Source organism: Macrobrachium nipponense, chromosome 10 (genome assembly GCF_015104395.2).
Source record: "Macrobrachium nipponense isolate FS-2020 chromosome 10, ASM1510439v2, whole genome shotgun sequence".
In the NCBI taxonomy this organism is placed as follows: domain Eukaryota; kingdom Metazoa; phylum Arthropoda; class Malacostraca; order Decapoda; family Palaemonidae; genus Macrobrachium; species Macrobrachium nipponense.
Genome location: NC_087204.1, coordinates 97,420,611 through 97,441,090, shown reverse-complemented (window position 1 = coordinate 97,441,090; position 20,480 = coordinate 97,420,611). Strand labels below are relative to the sequence as shown.

Sequence of the window (20,480 nt, the reverse complement as noted above, 5' to 3'; positions counted from 1 at the left end):
TTTTAATAGTTTTATCACAAAAAGTGCATTTTATGATGAAATTGATAGCAAAAACCAGGAATTTGTGGATATTTCTCATAGAAAAATACCGCGAATTTTCCGCGAATAATGCGGGGAAACGTTCCAGAGAGAAATCCGCGAATGTGTGAGTCCGCGAATCCGGAGAACGCGAATACGGGGGGTCCACTGTACTACTCTCCAGGCATATATTGTCACATCATCTTGGTGGAGAAGTTGACAAGAGCGTGGTGGCCAGTCAGCAGTCTTTATGTTGAATGAGTTTGTATATTAAGCCTAAGCATTTTTTTCTCGAGCAATGAACCGTTGCTGCCGAGAATGAAAAACCGGGAGCTTTTAGCTTTCCGACAGAACGGGAAGCAGCCAGCACGAGCTGCAAGCCACAGCTTAGTGTAAACAAACAAGATGGCTGCTGCTGATAGGACGTCCTCTCAGACCTTTGGCTTCTCTTCTCCTGAGCCACTCTCGAACCCACAAACGTTTTTTGTTACTCTTGCATTCACGTTTCCGAGAAATACACCACTGCAGCACATCTTGCATCAGTCCGACAATTTCTGGGCGCCATAATGATATCAGCTGATCAGTTTTGTTTACTTTTTCCTACAGCTCCTCGAAACCACGAGTTCCTAGTGTGACGATACAACGTTTTTGCTTGCGAGCATCGGCTGGATGCTGGCCAAAACTGCGAGCAAGAAATAACTAGAGTGATACCAGCTTTAGTCATTCAGGACGTAAGCTTCTTATTCAGTGTTGGCTTCTGTCAGAGAGGGCGACTTCATGCTTTTGTTATATCTAAAGGCGGCATATTTTTAAATACCTTCCACCCAGACTCTCAGATGTATTTGGCCTGGTGACTCCCCCACTTTAATATTAGTATGGGTCCAGTTGTGGTGAACCTGTACATTATTGTACACTATCTCAATAAATGGCTAATCTTGACATCTATAGAGATGTAGTTGCCACATGGCTAGGACTGACTTCTCTCATTTTTTCATGATCTGAAGATTGTAGTAAATGGAGTTCAGTTTTATAGCCAAATAACAGATCAAGTACCTCAGGATGTTGATTGGTACAATAACAAGGTTCTTTCATGTGGACAGCCAGCCAACTCCATAAACTCGGGAGGTTTCAGATCACTTCATGTTCCACCCACAACAACCCACTCGGGTTTATCAAGTCTCCTTGGTCACCTGTCTTCTCTGGAGAAGCCTATATGTACATACCTCACAACCAAGACGTCTGGTTTCATCAATCATGAAAGAGAGGGAGATCTGTCATGTTGGGTGGATTAAATGAGTTATGACCTACCTTCTACCAATTGCTTCTCTTCTTAAATGTATCGGAGATGGGGTGGAGTGCACATCTGATGATCTGTGGGCATGTGACTTACTATTTTTATCTTTCATATTGACATTCTCGAGATGAGTGTGGCACTGTGTTGAAGTTCCCAGAGACAGCTGAAGGGACACTTGGTAATGCAGATGAGCCACAACACAATCATGGTGTCATGCATCAACAAACTGGTATGGTCTCATTTTTTTTTTTCCTGTGTGTTGGCCAGGTAGGTGTTAAGTGGGCAGCTTGTTATGCCATTGAACTGTTGGCCAGATATATCCCAGGCCGTTTGAACATGTTGGCTGACTAGCTTAAGTCACCAAGGGTAGGTCGTTGGGGCAGATTGGGCCCTGCATCCAGTTCCTTGTTGGACAAGTGGTTTTCGCGCTCGGCTACCAATCCAGTGGTCCAAAGTTTGATTCTCGGCTCAGCCAACGCGGGATCAGAGGAATTTATTTCTGGTGATGGAAATTCATTTCTCGATATAATGTGGTTTGGATCCCACAGTAAGCTGTAGGTCCTGTTGCTAGGTGACCAATTGGTTCCTATCCATGTAAAAAATACCTAATCCTTCGGGTCAGCCCTAGGAGAGCTGTTAATCAGCTCAGTGGTCTGGTAAAACTAAGATATACTCATACTTATGAGCCCTGCATCCACACATGATGTAGAGGCTGTTTGAGGGTATAGGAACTGTAAATTGACCTGTTTGCCACACAGCTAAATAGGGAGGTCCTGTTGTTTGGCTTGCTAGTACCAGACCTTTGGTCTGTAATGCTAGATGCCTTACAACTGATGTTAATTCTGTAGGTAATACTATCTTCAATGTTTCTTGGCTGACCCCAAATGTTTGTTAAAATGATATTGTTATTTTACAATAAAGTTTTGTACATACTTACCTGGCAGACATATACTTAGCTTACGTCTCTGACGTCACGACAGAATTCAAAACTCGCGGCAAACGCGACAGGTAGGTCAGGTGATCTACCTTACCCGCCGCTGGGAAGCGGGTGTAAGAACCAACATACCTTTCTTGCCAGATTTTTTCTCTCTTATACCTGTCTCCTGAGGGGAGGCTGGGCGGGCCATCAATCGTATATGTCTGCCAGGTAAGTATGTACAAAACTTTATTGTAAAATAACAATATCATTTTTGTACATGAACTTTCCTGTCAGACATATACTTAGCTGATTGACACCCTTGGTGGAGGGTACAAGACAGAAAATAACAAAGAAAAGGTAAACAACACCTGTTGTAGGATAAAAATAACCTTGGTTCTTACCTGTTTAGGCTGAAGACTTCATAGATACTGTCTATTAGTCTGCATAGCCATAAGAGCTACAGCGAGGGCGTGACCTACAGCTGAAAAGACTCTTTGGGTCTACTAACGGGACTTGATATCCGCTTACTTAGTAGAATCCAAGTCGGATCATGTCAATGGGGGTTCGCCCTCTTCTATGACAGAACCTGTCCACTACCAACGCAGGGAGCTTCAAACCAAATCCGATCACCTAACCAAACTAAAGTTATTAGTATTACGAAACGAAAAAAGATGCCTACCTGCATCATTTTTCATACAACCATATGAACTCAATTACCAAAAACAAGGGATAAAACTACTAAGGATATGTTCCAGCTCCCTGCCCCAGCACCGAATCCGCCGATACGTACGGGCCTAATGCGAAGCACTCGTCATAACGTATACTGACGTCTTTTAGGTAGTGGTTGGCGAATACTGAATTACATCTCCAGAATGTAGTTTTCATCAGATTCTGAAGAGACATATTCTTATTAAAGGCCAAGGAAGTGGCAATGGCTCTCACTTCATGAGCCTTGACTTTTAGGAGCTTGAAATGTTCTTCATTACAAGCTTTATGTGCTTCTTTCACAACACTTCTAATGAAGAAAGACAGCGCATTTTTCGACAATGGTCTGCTGGGGTCCTTTACAGAGCACCATAGTCTGTCCTCAATGCCCTTAAGGGTTTTCTTCTTCTGAAGGTAGTATCTTAAACTCCTAACAGGGCAAAGAGTTCTTTCAGGTTCTTCCCCTACTAGGGCAGATAATCCACGAACCTCAAAGCTCCTTGGCCAAGGATTTGAGGGGTTCTCATTCTTTGCTAAAAACGAAGGAAGGAAGGAACAAACCACAGAATCTCCTTTGAAACCTACCCTTCCTTCTAGGGCATGAATCTCACTAACCCTTTTAGCGGATGCTAGAGCCATGAGAAAGAGAGCTTTCCTCGTAAGATCTTTGAAGGAGGCTAAATGTGGTGGCTCAAACCTAGAGGACCTCAGGAAACGAAGAACCACGTCCAGATTCCAACTTGGAACTTCGTTCGAAGTTTTCTTGGAAGTTTCGAAAGATCTTAATAGATCATGCAGATCTTTGTTATTCGAAAGGTCTAAGTTCCTATGTCTGAACACTGCAGCCAGCATGCTCCGGTATCCTTTGATAGTAGATACTGCCATACCGCATTTTTCTCTGAGGAAAACTAGGAAATCTGCTATCTGAGTCACAGAGGAACTGGAAGAGGAAAACTTCTGGTTCCTGCACCACCGGCGAAAGACGTCCCACTTCGACTGGTAGACTTTAAGGGTCGAAGGTCTTCTAGCTGAGGCGATAGCCTTAGCAGCTTTTGTCGAAAACCCCTTCGCTCTGACAAGACTTTTGACAGTCGAAAGCCAGTCAGATTGAGAGCGGGGAGGTTTCTGTGATACCTGTCGAAGTGGGGTTGTTTGAGCAAATCTTGTCTTTGTGGAAGTGCTCTTGGAAAGTCCACCAACCATTCCAGTACCTCTGTGAACCAATCTTGGGCGGGCCAGAACGGAGCTACTAGCGTCATTCTTGTCATCTCCGAGATAGCAAATTTCTTGAGGGTTTGTCCCAGTACTTTGAAGGGAGGAAAGGCGTAGACATCTAGACCTGTCCAATCTAGGAGAAACGCATCCACTGACTGATACTGCTCCTGGGTCTGAGATCGGGGAGCAGTAAAGTTCGATCCTTGTGTTCCTTGCTGTTGCAAAGAGGTCGATGTGAGGTCTGCCCCATCTTCTCCACAGGTCTTGGCATACCTCGGAAGGCAGGAGTTGATTCTTCCTGCTCAGGAGATCGGCCCTGACGTTCCTTTCTCCCTGTACGAATCTGGTGAGAAGACTGATCTTCCTTGTTTGAGACCACAGCAGAAGATCCCTTGCTGTTTCGTACAGGGAGAAGGAGTGTGTCCCCCCCTGTTTTTTGATGTACGCCAAGGCTGTTGTGTTGTCCGAATTGACCTGCACTACTGCATTTCGGACGTGGGGCTCGAAGGCTTTCAATGCCATCCAGACTGCCATCAACTCTTTCTTGTTGATGTGCCAGGACACCTGATCCCCCTTCCAGGTGCCTGACACTTCTCTTGTCCCGAGTGTCGCTCCAGAACCTGCTTCCGACGCGTCGGAAAACAACACATGGTTGGGGTTCGGCATGTAAAGAGACATTCCTTCCACAAAACGAAGTGGGTTGTTCCACCACCGAAGGTCTCTCTTGATTCCCCTTGAGATCTTGAAGGAGAACTCCAGATCTAGGGAGAGACGCCTCCAGTTCTGGTATAGGAAGAACTGTAGAGGCCTGAGATGCAACCTTCCTAGAGAAACGAATTGTCCCCAGCAGACTCATCCACTCCCTCGCTGTGCATGCATCTTTCTCTAGGAAGGTCGTTATTTTCTCGTAGCAACGAGTTATCCTCTCTGGCGACGGAAAAGCCCGAAAAGCCAGAGAAGCTATCCGAATCCCCAGATAGATCCGCTCTTGACTGGGGATTAATTGAGACTTCTGGAAGTTCACCAGAAGTCCCAGAGAACTTGCCAGTGTAAGGGTCTTTTGAAGGTCCTCCAGACATCTTTCTTGAGACTCTGCTCTGATTAGCCAGTCGTCGAGATAAAGCGACACCCTCACTCCCTCCAAATGTAGCCACTGCGCCACGTTTTTCAGAATCCCGTGAAAACTTGGGGTGCAGTCGACAGGCCGAAGCACAAGGCCTTGAATTGGAAGATGTTTCCTCCCATCATGAATCGTAGATACTTCCGTGAAGAAGGATGGATCGGCACATGAAAGTAAGCGTCCTGAAGGTCTAGAGACACCATCAGTCCCCTGGACGAAGAGCCGCTAACACTGAGGAAGTTGTCTCCATGGCGAACTTCCTCTTTTCCACAAAGACGTTCAGGGCGCTTACATCCAAAACCGGTCTCCATCCTCCTGAGTTCTTCGGAACTAGGAATAGTCTGTTGTAAAAACCCGCAGAGCGGGGATCTTTCACTAGTTCTATAGCCTCCTTCTCTAGCATGAGATCTACTGCTAGAGAAAGGGCTTGATTCATGATGGGGTCCTTGTACTTGGCCACCAACTCCCTCGGAGTTGTCGTCAATGGTGGTCTTGACGAGAAGGGAATGAGGTATCCTTTGCTGACAATCGATAGGGACCAATTGTCTCCCCCTTTGTGGGCCCAGACGTCGGCAAATTTCAGTAGTCTGGCACCCACTGATGTCTGGAGTCCTTGATCGCTATTTCTTCCCTCTGACTGACCTAGAGAAGGTTTTACCTCTCTTAAAAGGTCTAGTTCCTCTGGTTGAAGAGCCTCTGACAGCAGGTCCTCCTCGAAAGGGCTCCTGCCTCAGAGGAGTCTCTTTCTTGGCCTTGGGTTGGAAGACAGAGCGAGGTTTCCTGGCCGCCTGGGCTAACATGTCCTGAGTAGCCTTAGCTGAAAGGGCACTCGAGACATCCTGAATAATTTTCTTGGGGAACAGAAGAGGAGAGAGTTGAGCATACATAAGAGAGGCCCTTTGTGCATGTGAAACTGCCTTAGTGAGAAACGAACAGTAGACTGACCGCTTCTTAATTACTCCAGCTCCAAACAGTGAGGAGACTTCACTCGAGCCGTCTCTCACTGCTTTGTCCATGCAAGTGAGGACGCAGTTAGGATCTTCAGGAGACAGTGAATCCGGGGTCTGGGTCTTATTAGCCAGAACTCCTAAAGACCAATCAAGAAAGTTAAAAACTTCCAGGACTCGGAACATTCCCTTCAGTAGGTGGTCAAGTTTGTTCATCCCCCACGTAGTCTTGGCGGACAGGAGGGCGGAACGACGAGCAGAATCCACCAATGAAGAGAAGTCCGAGTCCGCCGACGAAGGGAGAGCGAGGCCTAAAGGTTCGCCCGATTCGTACCAGAATCCCAATCTGCCAGTCAGTTTAGACGGAGGGAAAGAAAAAACAGTCTTCCCTTTCTTTTCCTTAGAAAGGAGCCATTCCCCAAAACCTCTAAGCGCCTTCTTCATGGAAACAGTAGGTTTCATCCTTACACAAGACGAAACCTTCGACGTCTTCGAAGTGGAGAATAAAGAAAGAGGAGAAGGAGAAGCCACAGGAGAAAGGATATCTCCGAACTCTTGCAGGAGCAAATCTGTTAACCTCTTATAGGAGGAAACAGAGGAGTCTTTTGGTCCTTCTTCTTCTGAGGGATCCTGTTCTTCCTGAGCTGAAGAACCCTCATGATCCTTAGAGGCGCGACTATCCTTATAAAAGTCTCTAGAGGAAGTAAGATGTTTTACGTCTTGGAGACAAAGCTTCAGAAACGTGCCTACTTGCAAAATCCTTCTTGTCTGGAGGAGTGCGTTTTCCAGATTCTTGGAGCCTAACATGAGTAAGGCGGCTGTCAGGAGCAGAGCGCCTGTTTGAAGAAAAACTTCTATCAGGCTCTTGGCGCCTATCCAAAGGAGAGCGGCTACCAGGCGAACAGCGCCTGCCATACGAGAAGCGGCTACCAGGCTCTTGGCGCCTGAACCGAGGAGAGAGGATCTCTGGCGACGAGCGCCTACTAGGTGAGCGCCTACAAGGGGAGAAGCGCCTGCTAGGATCTCGGCGCCTGACTAGAGGAGAGTGAAAGTCAGGAGAAGAGCGCCTGCCAGGAGAAACGCGCCTAACAAGCTCTTGACGCCTGTCCAGCGAAGAGCGCCTGTCCGATTTAGGGCGCTTGTCAACAGGAGAGTGGAGGCGAGACAAGGTGCGGCTATGAGGCAAGTAGCGCCTACTAGGCTCTTGGTGCCTATCAAGGGGATCGATCCTGTCTCGAGAAGAGCGTCTGTAGGGCGAAGATCTCCTACGAGCAGTCTGCTCCTTGTCCGAAGGAGAAACAAAGACAACCTGTCTGTCAGGCGAATGGCGCTTGGACGCAGATAGGATCTTGTCCGAAGCAGAAAGTCTCCTGCAAGACTCCGAACGCACAGGTGAGCGGGCCGCGTCCGTCGAATAGCGAGAGTCAGGAGGGGGGAGCCTGGACTTCTTTACAGGAAGCGAGACGTCCTTCCTACGACGAGACGACACGCAAAGAGAGCCAGCCAGAGCCGAAATCTGCGCCTGAAGGTTAGCCAACACCCTTGCAGGAGAATTCACAAACTCTTGAACAGGTGACGAGGCTCGATCTCTGCTCGGGGAACGATACTCCAGAGATCTCTTACGTTTCTTCGCTTCCACCTCAGGCTCTTCCGAAAAAACTTCAGGGCTGGATGGACGGGCGCAGGGAGCGTTCCAGGCTCTCTTCGAAGGGCGCGAGGCTTCCAAAGAGCTCCATCCTCGTTTAGGAGAAGGCGAAGGCGAAGACGAGAAACATTGGCGCAATATTTCTCTCTTGGAGCGATCCAAGGTAGCCTGGGAACGATCAACAGGAGCTACCGAGGGGACGCCTGACCGGTGGGGATGCTCCCTAACCTTCCTGCGGCTTTCGACTTTCCTCCTCCACTGGGACTGGGAGTCTGGAAGAGATCTAGGCCTGGAAGCATTAGGGAGCCGATCAGACGCACCCTCCACTGCACTGGGTTCACTGCACAAATCACTATTGGAATCACTCTTACCTTCTAAATGTTTAATTTTCATCTCCATACTGCGAATGGTGGCTTTCATGGAGGCCACTTCCGAAGGCGCATCTTTGGCTTCGGTGCAGGGAGCAGGAGCTGAAACTGACAAAGAAGCTACTTCTAAAATAGGATTATCTATATCCAACTCGCTAATACGAGATCTACTACTGCTCCTAGAAGAAGCTTTCCTAACTTTATCCTTTTCAAGCTTCCTCAAGTAGGAAGACAAAGACTTCCATTCATCCTCATTCAGCTTTTCACATTCATTACAAGGATTATTAAAGGTGCATTCATTCCCTCTACACTTCAAACATACTGTGTGAGGGTCTACCGCAGCTTTCGGTAGCCTCACCTTACACTCGGTCATACAACAAACTCTAAACATAGCAGTTTTCTTAGTATCAACATCAGACATCATGAATCCAAAGAAAAATCCAAAGAAAAGTCAAATAACTGTCCACAAATCGCGAATGCCAGGCCAAAAGATTGGGTACTTCACCAAAAGTCCGTAGAAACAATCCAGGGCAAAAACGAGAAAAGAATCCAACTGTCAACAGGTGTGGTCGACACAGACGACAGAAAAAATCTGGCAAGAAAGGTATGTTGGTTCTTACACCCGCTTCCCAGTGGCGGGTAAGGTAGATCACCTGACTTACCTGTCGCGTTTGCCGCGAGTTTTGAATTCTGTCGTGACGTCAGAGACGTAAGCTAAGTATATGTCTGACAGGAAAGTTCATGTACAAAATTTGGTCTTTAGAAGGCATGTCAAGATCCAGATAGTATACAGTACTTCCTTCTTGAAGGCTGACTCGTATTTTGCCAAAAATTCAGTTGTTTCACAATTCAGTCTAAGTCTTGAATTTGCTTCCAAGGGAATTTTTAGCTGTAGACAGCCGTTATTTATTTTACACATGTTGTTGATTCTCAAAATAAAATATTACACAATTTAGTATCATGGTAGTGAAACAAGTTTCATTTAGCAAGTATTTTTTTTTATTTATTTCTAGCAACACAGTACAGCCTTCAGAATATTTTAAAGAGGACGGTTCATGAAATATGAGGAAAATGGTGTAGTAAAATCTAACTGGAAACAGAGAAATTCATAATGAGTATTGACGAAACAAACAATTCTTCTTGTATTTGCATCCTTTTTTACAACAGTACGTACAAAGCATAGATTTCATAACGTAATTTATATTTTTAAATCCACACCATACTACAGTATCTTGCAACATTATTTCTCTAAAAAATCTCATATTTCAGATTTACTCTCTAAACATACAAAAATTTCTGCAGAACTCAGACTGCAAAGAATTTCCAATGTCACAGAGTTGTTCACCAAGATCGACTAAAATAATGATCACTGTAGAGAAAATATCATAACTACTGTACTACTTAAGAGAAAGTCAAGGAAATACTGTAAGTTTGGTTGAAAAATGATGATATTGGAATGCTACATTGTCAATGACTCAGTCATAAATTTTGTTAGTTAGGTATCTAACATAAATTTGTAGACAGCAGTTTTACATGACACATTCCAGTAAAGAACTTGGATTGGATATTACGTATTTACATTCCCAAAGCAAGGATCATCAGTACAAACACCTCAAAAATAAATCACGTGTTTTCAAGCTCCCATTTATGTTACTGTATACCAGATAACTGCATCAGAAAACAGTTGGCAGTGTAGTAGATGCATGTAACATTTAGATAAATTTTTTGGAATGATATCAAATATAGAAATTAAGACAATATTACTTTTAGTGGTAATTCAATACTCTTGATGCTCTTAAAGCTGAAAATTTGTTTGTCCGTAAATAAGGTACTGGCACAACAGACCTGCAAAGGCATTACATGGAGGAAGCGCAAGTATGCCCAAATATTTTGCATATGGCACAGTGCTATAGGAATCCATATGTAGGTACATATAATATTTTGTACACCTAACATGATTTAAAGTAATGCAAATGATTCCACATCACTTATAAGCTTGTAATGCAGTTGCTGCTGATGCTGTACTTATTTCCCTTAATAGATGGATGGATTGTTTGTAAATACTGTACAGTCATATTTTACTTTCAGGTGGGGAAATCCAGTAAACTACTTGCTGAAGATATACCAATAGGAGAAAAACATTGGAATGAAAGAAATGGAATCTTATTGAAAGACAAATTTAAAGGTTTTGATTTACTGTGAAAGAAAATTAGAAAAAGACCTATAATAAGAAGTTATTAAACAAATAAGATGATAAAATCATTTTATCTATTTTACAAAAAATAAGAGTAAACAAATAAGAGGAAATAATTGAGGATGAAGTATCCATCTTATTTTTGTCAATAAAGAATAAAATGCATACATACAAGGTAGCAATCATTTTGGCACCTGAATCAAGTCAATCAAAAGAGATGACATCGGTTTAAGACCATATTCAGCAGGAGTATCACAGAAAGTGAAATGTGTATAAATGAATAGTTAGGGGCCTTAAGTGAAAAATGCTCAACATTCTTGGATGATGATACTGAATCATATCAAGGTTTTCAAGAGAAAAAGGATGTAGATTACTGCATCTTGAAAATTTAAGATTATAGATAAGTGTGGCACATTCATTTAATACTTGGTGCAACTTTCAAGGAGGCCAACCTTTATCATGTGTTGCCCCTTTACTTGAAAAAAAAATCTTTCTTTATTGTATCTACATTAAGCATCAAAACCACAATAGTACAGTAGTACATGTTTTTCTAATTCAATACTGTATTTCCTTAGTTTTATGCCAACATACTAAGAGGAAATGGCATTTGGAACCAGTTATATTATCAAAATTAAACTGTAGATCATATAGATATTTTGATATTATATTGTCTACTGCCAGTTAGTTGCAATGTAATCAGAGTACCCTCTGTTACACTACAAAATAATCTGCAGTCTGATGGATATTCTTCAAGTTGTAAAATAAAATGGCTCATACAAACTACAAAGCTAGCTAAAAGCATGGCTCCTAGAATACACGTTACAAACATTTTTAAAACGAAGTCTTCCAATAAAATAGCCAAAACATCCTTTAATTTTTCAAATTATAAACATTCAGACAGCCAAAAGCCAATGGCTAAAGGTTGGAACCTTTAAAAAATAAAGAGGACTTGCAACAGAAACTTAAGTACCACTTGTGCAGGGCATAATGATGTTCTCTAACCTCACTCTTCAAAGTTATCCTTATATATTCAGTTTCTTACAATGAAATCAAATAGCTAATACAGATCCCAACTAATAAGCCTCTGTTATGTTGTGAAGCAAATTTCCACAAAAAAATTAACTCATGACTCAGTTATTTTCATAAGCAAAAAATATGCACTTTGATTGTCGACATGTGAAAACTGTAGTTACACTGTTATATGTAGAACTTTATCCAAGCAAACTTCAAAAACTCATAAAAGTATTAACTCCAATATGTCAACTAATTTTCATAACTGGATATACTCCACTAACAAGTGTGAAACTAAAGGAAAGTTACTTAGCAGGAGAAAACCAGTTTTAGTGTTACAGATAACACCCTAGAGAGTGAAGCAAAAGTATTGTATATCAAAGATGAAATTTCAGTCTTAATTCACAAGAACAAATGTTAAAGATGAATGAAACTCGGAAAGAGAAAAAACTAATTCAGTCTATTCTCTCCTGCTCTGCTGCAATAATCTAACACTTTGAGACAAGAGTGAACAAAGGAAGACACTCCAAAACCCTACGCCATTCAAAATGCTACATAACCACTGCAGATGCACAGCAATGAAACCCATCATTCTTTGTGCATTCATCTCATATATTATACTTCTTATGAGGAAGCTACTATTTATCATGAATCATAGATCAGTTATTCATTAGTTTTAACCATCGAAAATCTTATTAATTGGTATATTGAATACATAGGCTAAACTTCAAAACCTGTTCCCTACACTTGAACACTCCCACCTAAGTACTGGAAGTCACTCTACCATAGGTAACAGCGATAAACTTTCCTCAGTGGAGTGAGTAAAATTCATCACCTTGAACGAAATGCTGCAGTATAGCACATAATATATCTATGTATGTATTTACATATCAATCTGTTATGAAGCACAGTATAATTATCTATATTACCTAGCAATGGAAAGGCCCTGCCCTCTTAGCCAACATGAAGTTGATGATATTTGATAATTTACAATGATGTGATACCACAAATACTTATATCTGAAGTACAATAGTTACCCTCAACAAAAAACAAACAAAAAATGATGATCAGGAATATTATTTACAGATGCAGTACAGGAATTAGATTTTGGTCTCATAGTTTATACAGTTCTATACAAAATGTTGCCAATTAAATCCATCTAGGCTATGGTATCACTGTCCCCTAAATGTACTGTAATGGTATGTAGGTACTAAGTACTATATATATATATATATATATTATCTACTAAATCTTGTATATACATGTTCTAAAACAAATAAATACATTCAAATTCAGTTACTTAAACAGATTCACACAATAAATCTTCAGGCACTCAGGTACTCCATTTTTGCACTATGACATCCACTAAACTGATGTTCCTAGCAAAAAATGAAAAACTTAGTTTTTTCTCCTTAAATATTCCATCACTTAGTGCATTATAATCAACTTAATACAATACAGTTTTCTCAAATGTATGCAACAGATGCACTCATAGAAAACTAAACATTTCTCAGTCACACTAAACATCTTTGTTGCCACTAAAATACACCAGTCTATGATCCAGAACTTTTCAAAATACATGAGAAGGATGTTAACTACTTCTGTTAAACAAACGCTGTGAAACTCACACTTGAAAACTGTTAGATTATGTAATTTTCCGCTATTGTATAATTATTTTTCACAGTCAGAGGACGGAATAAGGTAAACATGCTGCCTTTTATAGAATAAAGCAAGCTTGCAGGCACATTCTCAATGTAAAATCTTATGCAATTTGCATATTTAGATTTAGAAACATGCTGATGTATAATACACTATAGTACCTCATAGTCATCAGACAATTCATCTCAGGCACCATTATATTTATACCAAGCATTTACAGTAAACTAACGATAGCTATGTATACCATGAACTGAAGAACGTTCATTTCAAATCTGCACGTAATATAAAAAAATGCTCATGGCATTTCATCGTGTCTTTTTGTCACTACAGTGCATCAAAACAATTTTTTTAAATCACAAAATTAACTTGACAATATTTCATTTCTGAATCAGGATGAACATGACAATAAAAAATAATTGGTCTTCTATTACCCAGCTTCAACTGCTTTTAATGTCGCCAGCTGTATAAAAGTAAGTTTTTCAAGAATAAGACTTTCAGTAAAAGTAGAGGCCTGATCAGACATTCGAGCAAGGGTTTCCTTCTTCATCTACAAAGTCACCAACCAGTGAGAGGGTTGTTGAAGCTGTAGCTGTTGGTTGGGCACTGGTCACAGATTCAGGTGCTGTTGGAGGGGCTTCCCAGTAGTCTCCCTCATCACGCCCACGGGAGGCCACTCTGAAGGGTGAAAATATATACAAAACCTTTTAGAAACATGCAAGTATGAAGCCTATGACAACTTGGTAAATGCAAACGCATCCTCTTTCACCTTCACTATTCTCTTAAGATGATGAGAAATAGTAAGGTTATTTCTACATTGAAGCTTCATCATCTAACATATACTACATTAATCATCTGTACACTGAAATTTACAAAAATATGAGTTGTATGAATTTTTAATACTGGTGAAAATGATGATTTATAACAGCTGTAAAAGGATATTTCTTTTAATTTTTATGTTCCAAGTGATGACAAAACCTACTGTACTGTATTTATACAGTCAATGTCTACAAAGTTTACTGTTTAAATGTCTTGGGAGATCTAATCTCAAAACTGGTTAATAGCCAAAATAATCATTCTTTATGATGAAGCAAAAAGCCAGCATTCAAACTACAAAAAAAAAAGAAAAGAAAAATCAATGACAGGACTTTGGTGAATTAAAATTCATATTCAACATTCATTAAAATATGTGCTCACATTTCTGTGATGTACCACAGCACTTGTGTATAAAACCAAGAATAGTAGTATTAAGTTAGACAGTTGCATAGAAGGAATATAAAATACAAATTGCATGCAACAACTTTAAGCAGAATTCATGCTAGTCATCTGAAATTTAAAACAACTTTGTTGAAAAAATAACAGAGAAAAGAGATGCATTTTTGGTGTTGAAATAAGAAATGAGAAAAGAGGTGCATATTTGGTTTATGCATAAAAAAGTCAAGGAAAAAAATTGTGCATGAAACCAGCAATAACATACAGTACAATACAAAAAATTTGACTGAAAACATAGCAAATGGTAATAAACACAATAATTTGCTGCTACAATGTATGTGATGATAGTAGCAGTTTACCAAGAGACAAAATTTCTAATATATAGTATATCATCTCTACAGTGATATGAGATTTGGGTGTAGCTTGAACCAACAGAAATCTATTATGTACTGTCAGCTCCTATGAATTTACCTTCAGTTGTTTATTTTCTTGATGCCCACACTGATGTTTTCAATAAAGGGCTCAGAAACCACCCAGCTATCAAATAAGTACTCCTTCATGTTTATCACATCCTTATCTGAGTCTTTTGAAGCAGATTTAAGTCAAATTTGTTCAGAACTTTTTTTGATCTTGTCTCTCATGGTGGAGAATAAATATAGCATGTATCAAATTGTCTTTTGGTTCAAATACATAGGAACCATAAAGTCTAATGAAATACCAAACAGATGCACACAGACACATCCAAAGCAATATTTCAAAGAAAAAAAAAGTATATATATTATTAAGAATTCTGTCAGGTTGTCATTGTGTCTACAGTCTCCCTAAAATAATAGCAAGTCTTGTGTGTCACATACGTACATAGTAGTACTCTATATATATACCATACATGAAGAGCAGTTCCCATACTGAAAATTTCATATTTAATGTTGGTATGCAACTGCACTAAGAAGCAACCTCAAGTTTCAAACAATTATTAATATACTCTATGCAGAACATGCATTCAGATACATACGTACTGGAATGGTAAATAAGTCATATGTACACTACCATACTAATCTGACACCAAAAGGCATAGTTATTAAATTTGCCTCCCACTATAAATTACCTGTTATTGTATTGAAAAATCACTCCACAAACATTCAGAAGTTTTATTCTAAATTGACCTTACCAGATATTTAGTTAATATCTCAAAAGAAAAGTCCCACAAAAGGAGCCTTGGAGTAAAAATAAAAAGCAAGGGACTTTAGCACTCAGTACACTGAATACCACTTTGCATGCATTATGCACTTGCACTGACTTGCAAAATGCAACTGTCTCACCGAAGTAGACAAGGATATTCTTCTGTACTGTACGTATACAATTCTGCAATAAGCCTTCAAAAATTTTTATAGCAAAATTATAAAACTAAACAGCTGACTCCAACAAAATTCATATCATATTTGTTGTGTGCAAGTTAGAGCAATGTGAGGCCCATACAAAAGTAGCATTCTTTATGAATACCTTTGCACTTGCTGTGGGTGGTGGTGATGATGGCTGTGGTGATAGTAGTGGTGGTGGTGATGGGCGCGAGGCAGTCTGCTGCAATGAAATATGCACCCACCATTGAAAGCAAGTAGGTATAGGACTTGGGTTAACAGGGAATTACCAAAAATTTCTATATTTACTGGTGGATTTCAGCATGTTACATCACCATTTTTCTAAATCTCATCTTTTTTTTTTCTGCCTCACTTGGATAGCCAAGTTAGAGAACCTGTCTTAGGTATGAACCAGGCATTTCCATCTAAACTATGTATAGGTACAAGGCTACTTTGCTTATTTATGGACACCTAATGAAATCTTAAAAAAGAGAAGTTACTTGATTATCAAATCTGTTTTGTAATTACAGAAAGATAACCAAACCATATTATTTGTTTGATGGTCATACAAAACACTTCCAATGTAACATGAGTGGTCATTCAGTAAAATGGAGGAGTCTAACAACCCTAGCAAAAGCTTTATCATTTTTCTACCAAAATGAGTTGTGAAACAAGACACTAGCAAAATAATACTTAGCAAACCCACAATTATTAATACATATGGCCTTTACCAACACTGCTTTAGTGATTAATTAAATGATAGTCCTAATTATGTTAGTCCTCACAAGGCATCTCAATATACATGTACGTACAGTATGTTATGGTTAATTATTATATGAATTATTATAAGAATACCGACATTCAAAATAACTTCACTTCAAATTCATCCATATCCCATGTAAAAATGTTTGGTTAGCTTTTACTTAGTACGTATCTACAGATGCTTACAAAAAGCATTTACTCTACCAATGCATTGCAGTAATACTTTTATTCATATACAGAACAAACCTTTGGTCTTAACATAAGGGAAAATTTCCTAGTGCCTGCTGGAGTCTGTTTAATAAAAAGATACAAGGAACTGATGGCACGGTCGGGAATAACCAAGATGGCGGCAAGGAGGAGGATTAAGTTTACCTTACCTCCAGAGAGAGTGTGTGTGTGTGTGTGTGTGTTTTTTTTTTTCCTGCTTGAGTAGGCAACTCACGACCCAACTAAACCTTCCAAACCTCAAAGAAAGTACCCTGTTTTCTGCCTTCCTTTGTGAAATACCCTTATCCTACTTGTAGCAAATAAGTAACCCATGTCCAGTGTGTGTTGATTGGCCTCCTGAGCAATGGAAGAATTTTGATGAGGAGGAGGAAATACAGAGGGAAGTTGGCTCTGCCGTCTTGGAAAGGATTACTTTCCTCAGTAGTGGTGTTTGCTTCTATTCCTTATCATTCTGGCTCTTTACCAAAATCTTCTCTCGATGTTTCTCCTTCTCATGAAGATTTTACTCCCTTGCAATCTTCTATTGGTTCAGCTTCAGGAGATTTGATTGATGGTTCAGGAGATCTTATAATTGATGTGACTGCCCCTGTTCTGTTCTTTTTGAAGGAGGAGCTGCTCCCCCTTGTATACCATTTTTTCAGGTGGAGATGTGCAGAAGATGACTTGGTGTTAGGACTTTTTAAGTCTACCAGGAGTACCAACCCTTTCCAGCATATTATCTCACTGTTTGTCGTCCTGCACTCCAGTTTTGACCACCATGACAGCAGTTTCCAACTTCTGTCCCTGTGATGTTATCTCATCTTGCCATGCTGTCAACTGTGTCTTTATGTACAACCAACTTCCATGTCTGTTGCTTCTGACTCTCTCATCCAGACAACTTTGGATAAAGTCGAAGGTATTTTTACTAAGCGGAGCTGACATCAAAGTTTACCTGGGCTAGAGGAAACTGACATGATAGACCCCAAGATGTGTTAAGGTAGATTGGCTACTCCTCCTCCTTACTGCCATCTTGGCTACTTCCGATGCCACCAATTCCTTGTAACCTTTTTTTTAGCAGGACTCCAGCGGGCGCCAGAGAATTTTTCCCTTTTGTTAAAACCGCAGGTTTGTTAGTTATGAAAAGCACAAATTGATTTAACATTTGTCATTTTAGCCCCATCTACCTCATACATTTATTTCAAGTATTCAGTGATATTTACCAAAGTACTACCTACAGACATTTTTTCTATACGTATATATGAAATACTAAATACAGGAGTCAACTGTAGACACAGACACCTTTGGTTCTTTTGCTATATATATTTTTATTTGTAGTAGTATTGGGATTTATGTTTGTGTTACGTTGTAAGAGCAGTTATTGAAATTATTCACTACCCTGCGTTTAAAAGGCATTCGCAGAAAGGGGTGCCAGACCTCCTGCTGTTTTTACTTTGTTTTGGCACTGTCCTTTCTTAGGACTGAAGCATCTTTACTTTATCAGTGAATATATTTACAGAGGTCAGATAATAAATTTAGCATGAATAAATTTGTCAATTCATGTTCTCATGAATTTATCAACATCACCCAATCAGATCATCAGTATATTCAGACATATTGCCCACAGAAATATTCTCCTGTGAAATTCATTTACAATGTTAAAATATAGCTGGCTCTTGACTTACATGGAATTCCTTTTACTTATACTAGTTTTTCTTTAATTAGTACAATGTCACCTAGGTATATAAATGCATAAATTATTTTCACGTGCAATACAACACAGTCCTTTTATCTTCAATACCCAACAAGATCATGATTAAATGTCAAAGATACTGTAATATAGTTTATAAATACCTAGATAATAAGTAACTTTCCATGACTAAAAATGGACAATTCAATGAAATCCACAATACACAATGACATACTTGTCTGCCATGAAACAAAAATACAAGACATTTTCATCTGTTCAACAAGTAAGAAATATGCAAAGTTTTTGTTTAGCAAATGTGAAACACAATTTAAAATAATTCAAAGCACCAATTTTCAACCAAATTTAATTTGTAAGATCAGGTACAGTACTTTTAATTTTGCACACATGGAAGTGAGTGAGGAATCATAATTTGAACCAAAATAAGTTCTAAGACTTCTGCTGTAGATTGCTGTAGTGTTGCAAATAAACAAACCTTAAATTCAAAAGACAGACGCAGCATATTGTACCATGGAAGCTTCCTAGAAATAGTTGTTATGCAAGTTGCATGGAACTATCACTGCCAAACATGAGTATTATATTTGGTAACATTAAAATTAGCATAAAAATACTTAAAACACACAAAACAACTATCACTTACTATGATGAACACACAAACTACCATCTAAGTAGCCAATTGTTTTTATTAAGCAAAATTCAATAGCATCTATTCCTGCATCATCAAATAGTAAGGCTTCTACAATAAGATTATATCAGTTGATTGCATTAAATTGTTTTATATTATAAATTGCGTAAAAATTACCTGTATTATAGCATCCCATGAAGTTGGCTTGCTGCTAGGTACCAAAACAAAATTACAAAATAGTATGGCATTATATCAGTTATGAAAACTCAAAAAGCTAAGTCTATAAAGACTACAATCATTAATCTATATTATTAGTAATATAGTGAATAAAGAGGCTCAAATCTTATGCAACATACAATGACTGTATTACACACAACATTAATTAAACATTCTTCAAATAGGATTAATAATCTAACAACATATACTCTTCTATAAAGACAGATGACTTAATTGCAATAGTACTGTGCTTTTGCATTTCTAAACCAATGTAGCTGTCTAGGTGTGCAACTGTGCTTAAAAACCTTTGGCTAAAAAGTACTTAAACTGAACTTTCATGCAAGACACAAAGTGATCCTCTGGTCATAAACTCAGATGATCTGAAACTTGTATCTTCAGAGGAATGGCTAGGGGCCTGTTCCAAAATCCCAGGGGAACTTTCACATTTAACAAAATCCAGAGTGGAGTGGGATTTGAGCTTATGCTCAAGGTAGGAAGAAGTGTGAGTGTGGTTTTGGAAGTGCGGTGTTATAATGATAAGAGGTGTTTTGCCAATGGATTGAGCATGTACATACCTCTTCTTGAAGGTAAACATATTCTTGAGAGAATTGCGGAGAGAAGACTTTTTCTTTCCCCGGGGATCATCGGAGTGTGAAGACTCGGTCCAAGCAGGAGAGGAGATTTTTTGTTGTCCATCAACATTGTGGATGCTATGAGCTGAAGTGAGTGTGTGGGGGTTAAGTGATGTTGCGGTATCATCTGAACTTTTGTGTACAGGACGAGGATCACTTAAAGAGGGCTCACTAGCAGCCATGTCCTCCCAACGTCCAGAATCGTGTGAAGGACTGCTATGGGCTGTCATATCCACCACTGACTGTGAAGGGGCAAGGCCACGAGGTGCATCTTGAACGACTAGTGATTGTGCTGGATGATGACTATGGGGTGGTAAAGGGCGGCGAGAAGCCACACTCTCACTCCGCGATCTGATGCGTGGTACATCAGAATTGGGCGAATTGGCACTGCCTCGTGACCCACTGCTTGAACTACCTGAGCCTCTGGGCAAAGAGGATGATCGAGTATCTAGGAATACAGACCGTGGTCGGCAAGATGGTTGAGTAGCACTACTGTGGGATCTTTGTGGACTTGTCACTGACTGAGTACGATGTCTACCATCTGGAGATTGGTTGGGACTGCAGCTAATGCTAGTCCGATCAGGGCTGTAAGTAGGGCTACTGGGACTAAAAGGTGGACTTCCTATTGATGAACTTGATCTTCTTGGAGATCGGCTGGTTCTAAAAAGAGCAAT

At 40.0% G+C, this 20,480-nt stretch overlaps 1 protein-coding gene across 12 annotated transcripts in view; it reads right to left on the bottom strand.

Moving 5' to 3' along the window:
- Positions 1-9,207: 9,207 nt before the first annotated feature.
- The window catches only part of LOC135223794 (uncharacterized), a 211,520-nt gene continuing 200,247 nt past the window's right edge, over positions 9,208-20,480 (bottom strand). For 7 of the 12 annotated variants that reach the window (XM_064262598.1, XM_064262597.1, XM_064262602.1 and 4 more), the window contains 3 exons: positions 19,750-20,466; positions 15,805-15,882; positions 9,208-13,770 (listed from right to left, as the gene is read on the bottom strand). In XM_064262598.1, the coding sequence (XP_064118668.1) occupies positions 13,611-13,770; positions 15,805-15,882; positions 19,750-20,466 (955 nt within the window). In that variant the 3' untranslated portion in view covers positions 9,208-13,610. Of the gene's footprint in view, positions 13,771-15,804; positions 15,883-19,135; positions 19,170-19,749; positions 20,467-20,480 lie in introns of all 12 variants that reach the window. The other 5 variants (XM_064262604.1, XM_064262605.1, XM_064262606.1 and 2 more) reach the window with 5 other exon arrangements.